The sequence below is a fragment of the Globicephala melas genome, chromosome 8 (assembly GCF_963455315.2).
Source record: "Globicephala melas chromosome 8, mGloMel1.2, whole genome shotgun sequence".
NCBI classification, from domain to species: Eukaryota; Metazoa; Chordata; class Mammalia; order Artiodactyla; family Delphinidae; genus Globicephala; species Globicephala melas.
In genome coordinates, this window is record NC_083321.1 from 53,455,827 (window position 1) to 53,474,544 (window position 18,718).

The window sequence follows — 18,718 nt, forward strand, 5'->3', positions numbered from 1 at the left end:
TTGTATTTCTTTTTCTTGCCTAATTTCCCTAACTAGAACCTCTGGTAAAATGTTGAATATAGCTGGCAAGAGTGGATATCATTGTTTTGTTTCTTGTTCCTTCTATTCATAGAACTTCCTTGAGTGTCTGTTGTAAGGTGGTCTGCTAGCAACAAACTCTCTCCGTTTTTGTTTATCTGGTAAAGACTATTTCATCTGCATTTTTTGAAAGATAGCTTTGCTGGATATCAAATTCTTGGTTGACAGATTTTCTTTGAGCACTTTGAATACGTTATTCTGCTGCCTACTGGTCTCCATTGTTTCCACTGAAAAGTCAGTTGCTAACCTTAATGAAATCCCATTGTAAATGGAAATTGTTGTTCTCTTGATGGTCTCAGGATTTTCTCCTTGTCTTTGACTTTCAGCATTTTTAGTGTGATGTGCCTGTTTGTGGTTCTCTTTATATTTATCTTCTTCAGTGTTTGTCTAGCTTCCTGGATGTGTAAGTTATTGCTTTTCAATAAATATGGAACATTTTCAGCCATTACTTCTTTGAATACTTCTTTTTCTCTTTTCTCTCTATTCCTTCCTTTTTGTAGTTACATTGCATATGTTGTGCACTTAATGGTGTTCCACATTTCTGTTCATTTTCTTCATTCTTTTTTCTTTCCATTCTTCAGCTTGCATAATCTCTAATTGATCTGTCTTTAAATTTGCTAATTCTTTCTTCTGCCAGTTCAAATCTATTCTTGAGCCCTTCTAGTGAATTTTTTATTTCAGTTATTGTACTTTTCAACTCTGCATTTTCCATTTGGTTCTTTCTTCTAATTTCTATTGCTTAATTAATATTCTCTATTTGATGCAACTTTGTCATCATACCCTCTTTTACTTTTGTAATCATGCTTCCCTCTACTTCTGTGAACGTATGTGTAATGGCTATTTTGAAGTGTTTTTGTTGTTGTTAAGTCTGACATCTGGTTGCTCTCACAGTTTCTGTTGCCTGCTTTTTTTCCACTGTGTGGGTCATACTTTCATGTTTCTTTGCAAGTTTTTGTTGGAAACTGGACATTTTAGATATTTACATTGATATTTTAGATATTAGATATATAGATATTAGACATTATATATTGTAGCTGGGTACTGATCTTCCCCTACCCCCACCCCTGATTTATTATTGTTATTGGCATGGTTCTTTGTTGTTTAGTGACTAGATCAATTATGTTGCTGAAGTTAAGTCTCTGCTGTTGTTCCTCAGGGAGGTACAGCTCTGGGTATGCCCAGTCATTCTGAGGTGACAGTGATATTGGTATGGCTTTTTCCTCTTTTCCTGACCACACCCAGCTGTTAAACTCCACTAACTGATTGCTCTATTTTTTTCAACAATTCCTGGAGCATAAGTTGCTCTGTGAACTCATCCAAATTGTGGCTTCTTTGAAGGAATAATCTCAAAGGTCCATTTTTGATATTTGTTCTGACCATAGGAGCGTTCCTCTCAGCTTCCTTACTATTCAGTTCTGTCCTGCAAACTGGCTATAGTCTAAAAGGTATCTTAATTAAATCCATGATTCTCCTTCTAGTTGCCTTTCATTCACATCCTCCACTGTTTTTGAGAGCACCCTTAGGCTTGAACTTCTTCATGCTCTGTTACATATGAAGTCAGTTCCTCTGGGAAGAGGCTAGGAGCTATATGTTTTAGGACATGTTTCTATCCTCAGGCAGCTCTGGAGCTCTGGGGGTAGGGTCAATGGCAGACTTCTCTCTGAATGATACCCCTGCTCTAGGAGCTGAGCACTCAGTGAAGGCAAGTGTGGGAGGTTGGGCAAGCAGCCTGAGATCCTCTCAGCTTGCTTCCCCTGGTTGGTGGAGCCACTCCCTCACAAGCCAGGGCAGTGGTGGTCAGGACCCCAGTATTCTCAGTGGCTCTGTGCCCAAGATAGAGCCTTTGTTCCATGAACTGGGGGCTGGGCAGAAGCAGGGAGTACCCACCTATTGACTGCAGTTGCCTGGGACTTAAAACAGGTGCCTGGGAGCAGAAAGAGATAAGCTGAAGTCCTTCTGCTCCTCAGAAGAAAGCCCGCCAGCTGGGAGCTGGGGTAGGAGGAAACCCTGTGTTCTTGACTGCAGCAGTCTGGAGAGCAGTCCTTGCTTCACCTATAGGGAGGGAGGAGGAACAGGTGTTAGTTTAAATGTCATAGATTTCACTGTTCTTAGCAAATATTTCTGTGTTTTCTTTTTAAAAAATTTTTATTTATTTATTTATTTATGTTTGGCTGTGTTGGGTCTTCATATCTGTGCGTGGGCTTTCTCTAGTTGCAGCGAGCGGGGGCCACTCTTCATTGTGGTATGCAGGCCTCTCACTGTCACGGCCTATCTTGTTGCGGAGCACAAGCTCCAGACGCGCAGGCTCAGTAGTTGTGGCTCACGGGCCTAGTTGCTCCACGGCATGTGGGATCCTCCCAGACCAGGGCTCAAACCCACGTCCCCCGCATCGGCAGGCAGACCCTCAACCACTGCGCCACCAGGGAGGCCCTTTGTGTATTCTTGAATAGATGTTTCTTCATTTGGTCTTAGGACCGTTTCCAGAGCTTTTCATTGGTTGTTTTTTTAAATCATTTTTGCCAGTTTCATTGGGTTAGCAGGTTAGCAGAGCTCCTTATGCTCTCTTGTCAGAAATCACTCTCTGGAATGGTTTTTGTTGTTGGTTTATTTTAAGTGGAGATATAATTCACATATAACATTGTATTAGTTTGAGGTGTACAGCATAATGATTTGATATATGCGTATATTATGAAATGATTACCCCAATAAGTTTAATTAATATCCATCACCACATAGTTACATATTTTTTTTCTTGTGATGAGAGGAATGGTTTTAAATACATTGGAGTTATTTTCTTTTTAAAGGACCATAGAATTGTCCTGTGAAACTATCTGGGCCTGCTATGTTGGGGGGAAAGGGGGAGGAGCTCTTAAAATTTTGTTTCAAGGAAACTTGTCTATTTATATATCTTTTTTGAGGTCAATTTTTGATAAATACTGTTTTTCTAGAAAATTATCCATTTGATCCAAATTTTCAACTTGTTTGTGTAGGACTAAGCAAAGTAGTGTCTTATGATTTCCTTAATTTTTATCTCTGTGGTTATTTCTTTGGGGGTTTCTTTTTATGTACCTTAAGCATTATTGTAATTCATTAATAAGATAATATTAGAAATCATTTTTTCCCTACAACTTCACAGTTTATGATTTATTGTAATCAGAATTTATTTATACAATAATAATACTTTATTTATTGAACTCTTGCTATGTATTAGACACTTCACAACTGTGATGTAATTAATCTTCACATAGCCCTAGAAGGTATATACTAATAGTATCTTTATTTTATAAATGAGAAAACTGAGTCATAGAGATTATTAAGTAATTTGCCTAATTATGCCTGGATGTCATAATTTTAACTTCTTTGTTGGCTACAAGTATTTTGAAATTATTTAAGGCTATTAAATAAATAAATTTGTTTGCTTCCTAATGTCTTAACCTAAATCACCATCCAAAAAAGTAATAAAAATTTTCGTTGTCTGTTGAAATGTATTCTATCCCATGAATTATTTCAGTGAAGTTTAGTGGGGAAAAAGTGTTACCAAAAATTTCCTTCCTTGATTAACAATTATTAGTACTTAAATTTGTAGTTAACATGAGAGATTTCTTTTAAATGGACATCTTACATTTGAAAAGGCAGTGTAACACTTATAACATTTAAATTAAAAAGTTGAAAAATGTAAAAACTACCATAACATCACCACCCTAACATTTTAATTTTATTTTTATATACTGCCTTCAAGTTCTTGTCCACATGCATATTTTATGTAGGTGCAATAATAGTGCGTTCTTTACTTTTGACAAAGTGAGCTATTTAAATACTTTTAAAAGAAGTCAATTTAAAAATAAATGTTCAAAAACAAAATGTTCTTGCTCTTTACAGTCTTAAGAGGTTAGAGAAATCTTTGGTAGAGTTGAGAATATATAAAAGCTACATTAAATTTTTTTATTGGAGTATAATTACTTCATAATATTGTGTTAGTTTCTGCTATACAACGAAGTGAATCAGCTATATGTATACATATATCCCCTCCCTTTTGGACCTCCTTCCCACCCCTCACCCCCACCCCCCAATCCTGCCCACCTAGGTCATCACAGAGCACCCAGCTGAGCTCCCTGTGCTATACAGCAGGTTCCCACCGGCTATCTATTTTACACATGGTAGTGTATATATGTCAATCCTAATCTCCCAATTCATCCCACCCTCCCCTTCCCACCCTGTGTCCACACGTCCATTCTCTATGTCTGCATCAGTATTCCTGCCCTGCTTTTATTTTTGACTTCTTATCCTAGTCCTTTCATCCCAAGTATTTGCATGGAACACAGATTGTTTGTAAAAGTTCAGATCAATGGCTAATTTGGTTTGAAAGCTCTTATATGATGTGATCATAGACAAAAGAAAAATTGTTTTTCATTAAAACTTGTTAATAGCTTTTGTGGTATTTTAATTATATTTCTGAATGAGAGAAATTTGGGAAGATAGGAATTTGAGGAATAAAAGTTAAAAGAATATCTTTCATCAGTATGAACAAAAGCCTCTTTTTAGGCAAGACTCAGTAAATGTGTGTAACTGCTGCCCTCTTGGGTTGATACAAAGCACATGTTATTAAAAATAATTTGTACTGAGATTTATCTTTCTTCTTTCAAAGGTGTTAAAATCATCACACAACAAGTTCAACCAAGTAAAATCTTACCCAAACCAGTGACAGCAACTCTGCCCACCAGTAGCAATTCCCCTATTATGGTGGTTAGCAGTAATGGTGCAATTATGACAACTAAACTTGTAACCACTCCTACTGGTAAGTTTTCTTGAGCGTCAGTCCATTCATTCATCATACTTATTGAGTAATTTCTCTGTACTAGCAATACACTTGACGTTGGGAATACAGAAATTAATGAGACAGTTCTTCAAAGAGGTCTTTCTTGACTCTTTCCTCCTCCCAACTGAAATTAGCTCTCTGCTTTTGTCATGGTCCTCTTCTTTTCCTTTATAACACATACTATAATTTCTAATTACTTAGCTACTTTTTGTCGATTTGTTTAATGTTATTCACCTTATTAGACCATGAGCTCCATGAGGATAAGGGACCTTGTCTGTTTTATTCACCATATATATGTAGAGCTAGTCGGTAAGTAGGTGTTTAGTCAGGATTTGTTGAGTGAATGAAAACACAGTCCCCGCCTGCAAGGATCTCACACTGATGAGGTTGAGAATCTATATAACATTACAGTGTAGTAAGCATTACTCAGACTGAGAAAAGCATAGGATGCCATTTTATCCAGTTATGAGAGCATCCAGGCTATGCCCAAGGAAGTGACAGTATAGAACATTTTAAATAGTACCACCTTTTGTGACCTTGAGCAGTTTACTTTAATTCCTCTCAGTCTTTTCCATTGTCTATTTCAATGTGATCATAAAGTTATTGTAAGTGTTAAATCAGGTATGGAAAGTCCCCAGCAGAGTGCTCAATAGCCATTACGATTAATTAATGTTAGAATTAGCCAGTACCATTATTTTAAATTTGTATAACTCTTACCAGACTTTTTGAAGAGGGCCAGATTTAGATAATAGAATCTAGAGTGTAAAATGATTCCTTTCTCGAGTTTATAAGCTATCATCTATTGGCCATTATATAAAAGTATGTATAAGCATTACCCTTAATCTCCCTTAGGCTTTAATATCTTCATTCTCAGAGACAAAACAGAGGCTTATGTTAAGCAATATGCACAAGGCCACACAGCCAATAAAAGACAAGACTGGGATTTGAATCCAGATCTGTTTGACTCCCAAAACTGCTTTAAAAAAAAAAAAACTGTGGTAAAATGTAGATAACATGAAATTTACCATTTTCACCATTTTTAAGTGTACAGTTCATTGGCATTAAGTACATTCACATTGTTTTACAACCATTACAACCGTCTAGCTCCAGAACTTTTTTTTTTTTTTTTTTTGCGGCACGTGGGCCTCTCATTGTTGTGGCCTCTCCCGTTGTGGAGCACAGGCTCTGGACGCGCAGGCTCAGCGGCCATGGCTCACGGGCCCAGCCGCTCTGCGGCATGTGGGATCTTCCTGGACCAGGGCACTAACCCGTGTCCCCTGCATCGGCAGGCGGACTCTGAACCACTGCGCCACCAGGAAAGCCCGCTCCAGAACTTTTTACATCTTCCCAAACTGAAACTCTGTGCCCATTAAACAATAACTCTGCATTCCCACCTTTCCCCAGTCCCTGGTAACTGCCATTCTAACTTTCTGTCTCTTTGCAAAGCCTATGCTTTAAAAACACTGTTATTCTTGCATTAAATCTATCATTCTTCACCCAAAACTTTTCTCCATTTAGTACAAAGATAGTAGTGTTATGTAGATATGATTCCTCATGTTAGGGAAAGGTAGTGAAAAATAATATTGTGTCTTTGCTTATGTATATATATTAGAATAAGTGTTTCTAATTTTAAAACAAAAGCTTAAGTTGAAATATTTTCCAGCTATAATTAACTAATTCTAACTGTGTATCTTCATAGCATAATTATTTTGCACTAGATTTTTTTTCTGATTTAGATGTATGTTTGTAATCAATTTAAAGTAATTCTACTTAATGTTCTTCCACTTCTCCCTTTTTTGGGTAGTGATTATATTTTAAAACGGTAAATACTAACTGAGTAAAACCATTTTTGGGAGGGGGTTGTTGAAATAGTTATCACAGTGACCCCTGAATCTAATTATCATGAAAAAATTTTTTTCAGTTGAAGAATGTGTTTATCTGAGTTATCTTCATTCTCCCCAAAACTAACGGCTCTTAGGAACAGTGTTAGGAATTTAGGAACAGTGCTTAGGAATAGTGTTTCTGAGTTACCAGATTTGTGACAAACTGCAACAGGCTTATCTGGTTAATTTTTAATTCCTGTTTGGGGAAAGGAAAAAGTTCTAGAAATAGTGGGGAAGAATGTAAAGTCCTTTGAGAGATATGAAGAAAAATATTCTAATGGGTCAGTTAAGAGGAAATATGTAAATAGTGAACTTTTTAGGCTAAGAAGAAATATTCCTGGTAACTCTTGGCAGCTTCAATTTTAATCTCTAGTAAAATGATGGAATATCTCTTTAAAAGATTGAAATATATTTAGAGGGTAGCAGAGTACAAAACAGTAAAAATTTATAAAATTTTTTTTTTTTTTTTGCGGTACGCGGGCCTCTCACTGCCGGGGCCCCTCCCGCCGCGGAGCACAGGCCCCGGACGCGTAGGCGCAGCGGCCACGGCTCACGGGCCCAGCCGCTCCGCGGCATGCGGGATCCTCCCGGACCGGGGCACGAACCCGCGTCCCCTGCATCGGCAGGCGGACCCCCAACCACTGTGCCACCAGGGAAGCCCTAAAAATTTATAAAATTTTAGTCAAACAATATACTGCCTTATTTGCTGAGTGCTGCCGTTGGGTTTGGCACTGAGACGGCATAAAACAGATGCAGAGACCTTGAAATCTATAACAGAAATATCTAAAATGCTCTGGCAGGAAAGATGATTAAATTTAAGTTTCTTTTGGCATCAAACTAGTGGAAGAAGGGTAATGGAAGAAGGGAACAGACTTGGTTATACTTTTTCTTGGGGTTAGTAATTTGATGCAACACATTACAAAATTTTACATGTAAAATTAATTCAAATTGAGTTGGCTATAGTTCTTGCTATGTGCATTGAAAACTGGCTATAAATTGTTACTTAATGGCTTGACACCTTGAAATTCCATTTTCAAGTTAAAGCAATGTAGATTATGTTGAATTATAGTTAAACTGTATAAATCGTCATTCTTCTAAAAGTTATGACAAGTTTTTCTCTTGGCTTTTCCCTTTTATAGGCACACAGGCAACCTATACTCGGCCAACAGTGAGCCCATCTATAGGTCGGATGGCTGCAACCCCTGGAGCTGCAACCTACGTGAAAACTACCAGTGGTAGCATTATTACAGTAGTACCCAAATCATTAGCTACCTTGGGGGGCAAGATAATTAGCAGTAATATAGTTTCTGGTAGGTATATCTGAAGTACATTAAAGGTATAGGTGACCAATAAGAGGAAAAAACATTTCACTGTTGGAAGGATTCTGTTTGATCGCAGTTTTCTGCTTAGAAATCTAGAACTTTGTTTTTAGTCCTGATGTTTTAGTGATTAAGTATAGTTTTTTAGTTCTAGTATTAAATCTTCATATGTTAAACTTTTGAGAGTTTTAGAACATTTAGTTGCATTTAATCAGAATGGAAGGATTATGGTTTACATTTGCGTAGAGATTTTTCATTTACAAAGTATTGCCCCATTTATCAATTCATACCTCATAACTCTGAAATAGTTGGTATCAGCCCCAGTCTACAGGTACAGACATATTTAAGTTTAGAGGATGAACTTGACCTGTCCAAAACCATACAAGCTAGATAGAGGAAGAACTAGTATTTATTAGTCTAAATATGTTTGAGGGATCATATCTCATAATTTCAATTACTAATGTCACTTTAGCATATTAAAAATAAAAATACTTGAATATTTTTATTTGCTTTTCACCATTTATATTGGCTATTTACTTTTTAAAAATGTTTTACTCAGATAGTGAAGGCTAATATTTATTGGTGTTTTGGAACCTTACCTGGTTTTTATTGGCTCATTTATTCCTGCAATATTTGCGTTGTGTATCCTGAACTGGAATGTTAACATGGTATCCATTTTCATTGATTATTATTTTTTAATTAAAATGATGTGAATAATCTCTGACCAAGCAAGCCCTGTGGACTTTAACTGTCTACCATTTTTGTAGACTAGCCATATTTTGTATGCCCCAGGTGAATTGTTCTAACATTTTAAAGTGAAGGGATTGAAGTTCCTGGCAGTAATATGATGTTGCTGATAACTCAAGGAGTGAAAAAAAAAGCAGGGCATGGTATTGGCATAAAGCACTACATTTAAAGCTGGTAAATTTGGCTCTACTTTTTAAGTGTAAGTTTCAATGTTTGCCAAACTGAGGAGGGTGAAATCAGTAGGGAAAGAATCATCATACTCCAGCTTTTAAGAGGATATTTTAAATAACACAGTTAAAACTCAAATTATAATTTATTACCTGACAATATCTTTAAATAGTATAGAGCGCATACTTAAACATTTTTCAAAAAGTAATCATGTTTCTTATTAGTGTATAGCTTTTTATGACCATAAGGGTTTTTCTTTACTTACATATGAATTCTTAATACCATATAGCTTGGAGGAATGTCTACATGTCATAAAGCCTCTGTTTTCAAACCTTATTTATGATTTAGCTGCTTTGTATGAGGTTAGAGCAATACAGGCAAGCACATTGCCCTAGAAGCAAAGAGGCGGTGAGATATATACCCTACACATGTATACATTTCATCCACCTTTGTTTTTAAATATGAAGTAACTCATGGTTAGTCACTATTTCAAGTGTATGGGTGTACAGAGGAAGAGTTCTTAAACTTTTTCAGCACTATAGGATGTACTGGGCTCACAGCTGAAATAGCTTTATTCATTGCATGGAGCTCATTTTGCCTCAACCTTTGCTTCACTATTTGACACTTTAATTCTAAAGAACTTCTCTCATTTCTGACTGCTTTAAACTGATCCTTACGTTACATATCAGTATTCTTTATAAAGATAGTTTTCTTATTTTATAATACTCTTGTTGCTCTATGATACTGGGATTATCGGTTAGTTTATTAGTAGTTTTCAATCCCTGTCTTTTCACAGTAAACCGATAAGCCTGGTTGGATGAATTTAGATAGTTTTCTGCCTTCATCCATGATCAGATGCTGGATACTAGAGTCCATGCCCCCACCAACCCACAACCATAAAGAAATGCTTTTCTTAAAATATACTCAAACACCTGGTTGTAAGCATAGAAGGCTTTAAAAAAATGATATTTTCCCCTTTATTGTGGGGAATTTGGAAAATACAGAAAGGTATACAAAGAAAATTAAAAACCTGTAATTTTCGCCATCTAGAGAAATATGTTAAAATTTAAGTGTATATATTTCTGTTTATTCCTTTTTCTATTTAGATTTTTGTATAAATGTTTTTGTGTATATATGTATATTTTTAAAATTAAATTTAGATCTAATACTATCAGTTTTAATCTTTTTTCATATAATAATATCATTTTCCCATTCCATTAAATGTATTTTGACACCCCACCCCCTCCCCAGATTAATTACTATACAGTGTTCTCTCATACGATGCACCATGATTTAACTGTTTATTCATTGTTGAATGTTTTAGGTTACTTAACAATTTTTTTTGTCATAAATAATCCTGTGACAAACATCATTATACATAAATTATTATGTGAAGTTCTTATTTTCTTTGTATAATATCTTGGAAGGCAAGTTCATGCTTTCAAAGTGCTTTCTAGAAAGGTCAAGTTTTTATTAGAATAAGCAATTAAGTGGAAGGCATGACTATTTTTGCAGTTATTTAATTCATGTCTTATGGAATCAAATATTTACTTATATGTGTATATATAGAGAGAACTATTAGATATGTAAGTCTTTTGGAGAGCTTTGTTGAAAAATCATGCCTATTTTATGCAGAAGATGGGTTCCTTCAGAACCCAGAGGTAAACTCATTATCTTGACTCTAAGGACATTATGAGAACCTTTGACAATGGCAGGACTTGATTTTGATTCCCTTGATCTTTAGTACAACGTCCAGGCAAGGCTTGCGTCTATATACTTGTCCATTTGTTCATTCATTTGCTCATTCTTTGAGCAAAGTAACACATAAAACATTATCCAAAAAACCAAGATTGTCAGAGTGATTTAAGAATCTGTGAATAGTAAAATCTGGGCCAATAAATTTGTGTTCTTTAAGCCTACCTACCATAATGCTCAAACTTTTACAGGCATCTTATTTTTGAATAGGAATCTCTGGAATGCGTCAGTATCATGGCCCATGATCCAAATGTGATTCACATTTACTTGCACCCATTGTATCTTGACTCCTTATAAGTAAAGACTATGTATAGGTGAGTTCTCTAATACGCTATGAACTAGATATGTGGTCGGATGCTGTGATACACCGTGATGTACATGAGGTGCATTCTCTGCCCTAAAGAATGCTAAACAGGTGAACTTGTATAGTCTCTTGTAACATGAGAACTATACACTGAATACTGTGAAAACATAGAGGAAGACTTTATTTATTTATTTATTTGTTTATTTTTGGCTGTGTTGGGTCTTTGTTGCTGCGTGTGGGCTTTCTCTAGTTGGGGTGAGCAGGGACTACTCTTCGTTGCAGTGCACGGGCTTCTCATTGCAGTGGCTCCTCTTGTTGTGGAGCGCGGGCTCTAGGCATGTGGGCTTCAGTAGTTGTGGCACATGGGCTCAGTAGTTGTGGCTTGCGGGGTCTAGAGCACAGGCTCAGTAGTTGTGGTACATGAGCTCAGGTGCTCCGCGGCATGTAGCATCCTCCTGGACCAGGAATTGAACCCATGTCCCCTGCATTGGTAGGCTAATTCTTAACTGCTGTGCCACCAGGGAAGTCCGAGGAAGACTTTTTTTTAAATGAGTAATACTTCTTTCTTCAATATAATGTAGATGTCACCTGAGATATAGAAACATGCTATTGAAATTTTAAACTTTTATAATTTGATAATTCTAGTCATAAATTGTATTCTTAATTTATTCATAATTGTAATATAATGCTGTACTTGCTTTTCCTTATGCTATGCCTTTTTCTTCTGTTTTCTAACATTGCCCCCACCTCCCATTTTGTTAAGCTGGTGATCTTGGTTTGCAACTGTCTCATAAATTGACACACCCGTAATGGAAAGGATTTGACATTTTCATAGTTATAAATATAATTCATTTGTTAAGCAAGTTTTGTCAAAAAAGTGATCCTTGTACTTTGGTATGGAGTTAAATCTTGGTTTACATTTCCTTGAGATAGTTCTTAATGCTTACTTTCTAAGAACACTTTTTTATTAACCAATTATTTGGTGAGGGAGCATTGTCAGAGGAGGCATCATAATCACATATGAGGGACTGGAGTTAATAGTTAAAGTTGATATAAGTGGATAAGAGGCAGCTTGGTTTTTGTGGCTCTTAACAGTTCACTATTCAGAGACTGCAGGTAAAGGGAAAAACATTTGTGAAACTGGCCCACGGATAAAAGTGCTTTTTTATGTTACCTGAGCATGTTACCTTGGACTGATGAGGCATTAGATGATGGCAAGTGTATTATAAAGATATTGTAACAAGATGGCCAAAAACTGACATATAACTAGAATATTCTTATTCTTGTGCAATCTTATTTCTAAAACTAGTAAGGAATGCTAAGGTTTCTCAGTAGAAAAGATTAAATTTTAACTTTTATTCTTGAGAGTATATTAATCAGTTGTGTTTTTAATGTGTACCCATTCTGTGCTTAGTCATTTGATAAATGATATGCAGGCCTATAGCAGAAAAATATGACTTGCCTGTTTTCATAGGCAGAGAAAATTATAGGTGCAGAAGTAGCACTGGGATTGGTGTGCTCAAGGACCAGTGTGGAAACCAGCACATTGAAGGAGAGGTATATATTGGATAATCCTGAAAATTAAGGTCTGATGGAACCTGGAGGGCTAAGCAGAGCAGTTTGGTCTTTGTGTGGTAGGTAATAGGAAGCCATAGTAAAAGGAGTTACTTGTTAAACTAGAGTTTATGGTGTGTATTTTGGAGTAGGAACAAATAAGATCTAATTGGTGGATTTAAGGCCAGATTATAAAGGATTCTGAAACCCAAGACAGGAAGTTGGAACTAAATACAATGGGGATTTGGAAGGTTTTGGACCAATTTCACATGTTGTTGGTTCTTGATATGGTGAAATGAGTTTTTTTTGTTTTTTTAGGATGTTTGCTATGGCAGGATGCATCAGAGCTATTTGAATGATAGAGAAACTTGAAATAGGGAGAAAATATGGGAAGCCAAAAGAGATGTGGGCCTGTCTATTGAGCTGGCATTGATAACATTTTGAAAGAAGACATATGTTGGTGACAAATTTAGTTCATTCACATACTCGTTGAATGATTACTTGAGTAATTGCCGTACAGTGTGTGCTAAGCACTGAGGACTCAGTGGCGTGAAAAGATACAGTGCGGAGCCAAGGGGCTTTCATTTTGTTAGAGGGTACAGGGAATGAAGACAAGGCAAGAAGCAAAGATTGACACCAGGATTTCCAACTTGAACAATCAGAAGAATATAGGGTATAAATTTGATAGGTAGATAGATTTGATAGGTGGAAGAGAAGCAGTTTGTGGAAGGATGTGGGGGAGAGGGTAAGATAATAATATGTTTGGATCAGTAGATATAGATCTACTACATAGATGTTAATGATGGAAAATATAAGTTTATATATATAAGTATATAAATTAGGGTTTCATCCTCTGACTTTTCAGAGTGTTGCAGGTGATGAGTATACGTTTCATCTGACTTGGTCTGTGACTGTGTTTATTTTGTGTTTTTCTTGTCACATAAAAATAAATGACATTTCATCAATTTTCTCTATAGTCTAGTGTTACATGAGAATTTTGATACATATTTACCTCTTTTCTATGTTATTTTTTGAAGAGTTTTCCTATCACACTAGTCACATAGGTAATACCATTGAGTTTGGGAGAAATGTTTGTCATGGAATAGAGCTTCTAATTTGTTTCAGTTAACTAGTCAGGAGAGGAATATTGATGGGGAAGCAGATAGTGATATTTTTAGATTTTGAGTTTGGTGTGTAGGCCCTCAGATTCCAAAAAGATGAATGCTGTAAGAGTCAATTCTTAATATTCTCTCATTCTAGGACAACTTGTAATTTATTATTCCAGGCCTTCATTTTCATCCTCATGACAGCTTTCACGTCATCTAGGGATGACATCAACTACATGTATTAATTGTATACAACATAAACAGAAGTAACCAAATATCACTAGTCCTTAACTCGGGCCTCCTTTTCTCCCCCCTTCTCTAAGGAACGACTACCAAAATCACTACAATCCCAATGACTTCCAAGCCCAATGTGATTGTTGTGCAAAAGACTACAGGAAAAGGAACCACCATTCAAGGCCTCCCGGGCAAAAACGTTGTCACAACATTGCTAAATGCTGGAGTAAGTAAGAGCTTGAACTGCAGAGTCAGCAATCCACTAAGGATTTTAAAGACCAGCTATACAAATATTTGTCTAAGGACTTCAGAACCCACAATGGCCAGAATGGCTTGATTTACCCCTGCTGTGATGTAATAACTGTTAAAAAACACCACCTACTGATGCCATTTTTTATAGTAATTTCTAAAACATGTTGTTCATAGCTAAGTTGCTTATGACCATGATTTAGATGCTTAGCTTGGTCCAGATGGAAGATTCCACTGGGTTAACTACAGAGGGACTTCTGTCAGAGGACAGTTTATTCCTGCTTTTGGCCAATAGATACCAGTCTAGTATTTCGCCTAGGCTAGGCAAAGAGAAATATTTGGGACTAAGACTAAATTAATGACAATGATTTGTTACTTTCATTTTTACGTCTTTGAGCTAGTGAAAAAAAATCAAATAAATAACAGATTCATTTATAGTTCTGAAGGCAGTTGTTAAGAGGTTAAGAGATTTGGAGTTAGCCAAACCTAGGCTTTGTCTCTGAGTATCATAATTGTTTGACTTTGGCTAACTTATTCGACTTCTCTCATCTTTAATTTCCTCATTTGTACGTTGGGGATGATGATCTCTACCAGTGAATTTGTTGAGTAACTAACTGGTAGCTGTTGAAAGTGCTTAGAACAGTGCCTGGCACATAGGAAGTCCTCAATAATTTTTTTTTCTTACTGTTATTACTCTTTGTACTTAACTATCTAGGTTTGGTAGTGTCCCTACTTTGCTAGAAAAAAAATGCTATACTTCATTGTAGTTGATCTCTAGTAGCTTCCTAGGCATCACAGTCTTTACAATGTTGGTAGGGGTCTAGTATTAGATTTTTTCATCACGTGGGAAAACATAGATTGTTCCTTGCCTTAGTTCACATAGTAAGCCAAAAGTAAAGCCAGGATTAGAATTCAGATTTTCAGAATGCTTTATCTTTTGGTTTGTAATTTCATGGAACTTGATATTAAAAGAGGGGAGTGCCATGTACTCTAGGTCCTATGGTCACATAGATCTAAGAATAGTGTGTGTGAGTACTAGCTGCTATATACATCTAATAGCAACAGTTTGACACAGGAAATGATAGTCAAACAAGCAGATCAGAGTATAAGACCATCAGCTTAACCACATATGTACATGTACCTGTACTCATAACTTGCTTACCTGTGTATGCGTAAACACACACACACACACACCAGAAGAGCTTTTTCAAAAAATAGCCTGCTAGTTGGTTTTGATTGGTTTTGAATGGTCTTTAATTATACTTGGACAGGCCCCATTGAGCTACTTAATAGAAGGGCATGCCCACTTGCAAACTAGCAGCTCTTGGCAAATGAACTAGAGCTCTTTGCAGAGATGCTGCTGTGAAGGGTGTACATGTATTAAAATAAGTAATCACATGATTGGCAGACACTCCATGTTTCCCTTAGATAACTGCGGCAGATATTTAAACATGTGAATTTTGTAATCATTTAGCTCTAAATTCACAGAGTGATTACCTTTTTGCCAGCTCACCTGGGTGCTTTGTTTTTACTGGCTGCTAAGTTTAGATGGCCACACATTTAGGTGATGATGACTAAAAAGAAAAACTGATAAGGTGAAAAAATTTCAGATCCTTTACTTTTTATGGATTTTAATTTTTAAAATTTTAATAGTTTAGTAAAATGACTGTATTTGAATTTAATTTAGTTAAGCTCAAGTATTGACTCCATAACTGACCAGAAAATGGTACTTAAGAATAAAGCAGAATAAAGAAGAAAGAATAAAGAATAAAGCACCATGAAAATGGTGAAAAGTTAATGGGCTTAAACTATCTAGTTAATAGACTAAAGTGATATTAGTAACATGCTGACGTTGGAGAAGTCCTATGTTTTTTCTTTGTATTTTCCCATGTAACCTCAGAAAGAATGTTAATATCTCTCCTGATTTCATCTTTTGCCCATACTGTTTCACAGAGGCCTTCTGCTATATATCCTTATAATTTCATGTTTGGGGAACTGAGGTAGTTTATTTTGTATGTGAACATTTAGCTATTGGTAAAATGCACAGTAATTTTTTTATTACACATATGTTCATTTCAGATAAACGTCAATAAAGATGAATGTTGGGGGGACAAGACCTATAGTCCCAACACTTAGAGATAACCATTGTTAGCATTTTAGTATATATTCTTCTATAATTTTTGACTCTTATTTTATGTACATATTCTATGAATGAGACAGTATAATAAGTATTCTTACATAAGGTGATTTTTTAAATTCACTCACCAAGAAGTATTTAATGCCTTCATAGGACAGAAGGTTGGTCAGAGGACTTCTGAGATCATTTCAACTAGATCTAAGATTTTTGATCACCTGGAAACATTGTACTTTGTTGCAGAGTTTACAGCCCTTTGCCCATCATCCTGGTAAAACCTTTCTGTGATTTTCAGTGAAAAAATGCATATAAATCTCATATATTTACTGACTTCAATTTAGGGAGAAAAGACTATTCAGACGGTACCAACAGGAGCAAAGCCAGCTATTATCACTGCTACAAGACCCATCACCAAAATGATTGTAACTCAGCCAAAAGGAATAGGTTCCACAGTTCAACCAGCAGCTAAAATCATCCCAACAAAAATTGTTTATGGGCAGCAAGGGAAAACACAGGTATGCTAAGATATGGTGATTTTTCTTGACTCTGGTATATTTCAAATTCCTAGAAAAGATCAGTAATATTTAAAGAATCAGATTATTAAAAGTTATGATTGAATGTGTATAATCATCTGTTTTCAAAATAGTACTTTTCAGTACTTAAAAAAATATACATCTTAAATATTTGTGTCATGTCATGAGCAAAGCTTAGAAAACAGAATCCCCTTGGAGGACTTCCCTGGTGGCGCAGTGGATGAGAATCCGCCTGCCAACGCAGGGGACACGGGTTTGATCCCTGGTCTGGGAAGATCCCACAGGCCGCAGAGCAACTAAGCCCGTGTGCCACAACTACTGAGCCTGCGCTCTAGAGCCCGTGAGCCACAACTACTGAAGCCGGTGCCCCACAATAAGAGAAGCCATTGCAAGTAGAAGCCCACGCACCATAACGAGAGTGGCCTCTGCTCGCCACAACTAGAGAAAGCCTGTGCACAACAACGAAGACGCAACACAGCCAAAAAAATAAATAAAATTAAATCTTTGAAAAAAAAAAAAAAGAATCCCCTTGGAATGAAATTTGCTGAAGGTATATATTGTTTTTTGAGAAGAAGATGGTTGAGGGATGATGGTTATTCATAATCTCTCAAAAGTATTTTTTATAAGCTTATATGGCCTTTGAAAGCACTTTGGATATTATAAAATTTGATTTACTTGAAACCTAAATAATGGAGAAGCTGAAGATCCATTCATTTTTCAACAAGTAAACGATAAGGGAGCTTTTCTGGAGATTTGTCTGGGAAACTGAGGCTCAGGATTTAATCCTGTGTTGCTGGGCTACTGTTTATTTTGCAGGTACTTTACTTTTCTGAGAATATCAAAGGAATCGATGTCAGCTTTGGTTGAGAAATGCTATCCTAGAATTTTTGTAAAAGCTACTAATTTACCTATAAACTAATAATTTGCCTTTAGAATCAGTTCCCTCAGTATTATAGCCAAATAGTTTACATATCTAAACAATAAGTTTTGTGATTTTCTAATAAGTTCAAATTGCCTTTAAATTTCAACTGTAACAGTTTCATTTGCTCTATCATCTAAGTCATAACCCATGTTTTCATTCTTGAATTTTTGGAAATGGTGACTTAAAGAGTCTGAAAAGGTTTAGAAACTTATATATGGGAGAAATAAAAAATAATTGTGGTGAAATAATATTTTTATTCCATGTACCCAATTGAAGTTAACTCCCAGAGTCCAGATTTTGAAGTGGAATGGTTCACTGTGAAACTTTTCTCCCATTTCACTTGTTGTAGTGTCTGTGGTTTTGACCTTTGCCAAGAGTTGATCTATCGCATGTTCCTTATCGATTGTAATAGTTGTCTAAATTAGTGTTCCTCTGGGGATTTCTTCAAAGATGACTTAGGTCCTTAGCAATTTTACTTTGGGCAGTTGTGTTCATTAGGAATTTCATTTGGTTGCTAAAGAAAAGAAACCTGAAGAACAGTGGCTTAAACAAATTAGGGTTTTATTTTTATTATGTTGATAAATATTCAGAGGAAGGAAATCCTGGACTGTTATTGTGACTCAAAAATTCCCCTGGGAATCTAGGCTCCTTGTGTCTTTCTGTTCTGCCATCCTTAGTTTGTGACTATCTTTCTACTGTATAGCCTACAGACTGTAAAATGACTCCTGAAGTCATTACAGGCAAGAAAAAACAGGGTCAAAGGCTCTTGTTAGAATCATAGCTGTTGTAATGTAGCATGTACCGCTTGAAATTTTGTATGTGGCCTGCTATAATTTGTTCATAGATTGAATTAGTCTTTGATGAACAGTGCTGTGCCCAAAGTATAATAAATGTACAGAGCACCGTTTTCTGTGTC

General features: G+C 36.1%; 1 protein-coding gene across 10 annotated transcripts in view; it reads left to right on the top strand.

The window, feature by feature from the left end:
* The window catches only part of EMSY (EMSY transcriptional repressor, BRCA2 interacting), an 82,627-nt gene that overhangs the window by 38,508 nt on the left and 25,401 nt on the right, over positions 1–18,718 (top strand). For all 10 annotated transcript variants that reach the window (XM_030836028.2, XM_030836019.2, XM_030836024.2 and 7 more), the window contains 4 exons: positions 4,724–4,873; positions 7,917–8,087; positions 14,054–14,190; positions 16,689–16,862. In XM_030836028.2, coding sequence (XP_030691888.1) covers positions 4,724–4,873; positions 7,917–8,087; positions 14,054–14,190; positions 16,689–16,862 — 632 coding nt within the window. The remainder of the gene's footprint in view (positions 1–4,723; positions 4,874–7,916; positions 8,088–14,053; positions 14,191–16,688; positions 16,863–18,718) is intronic.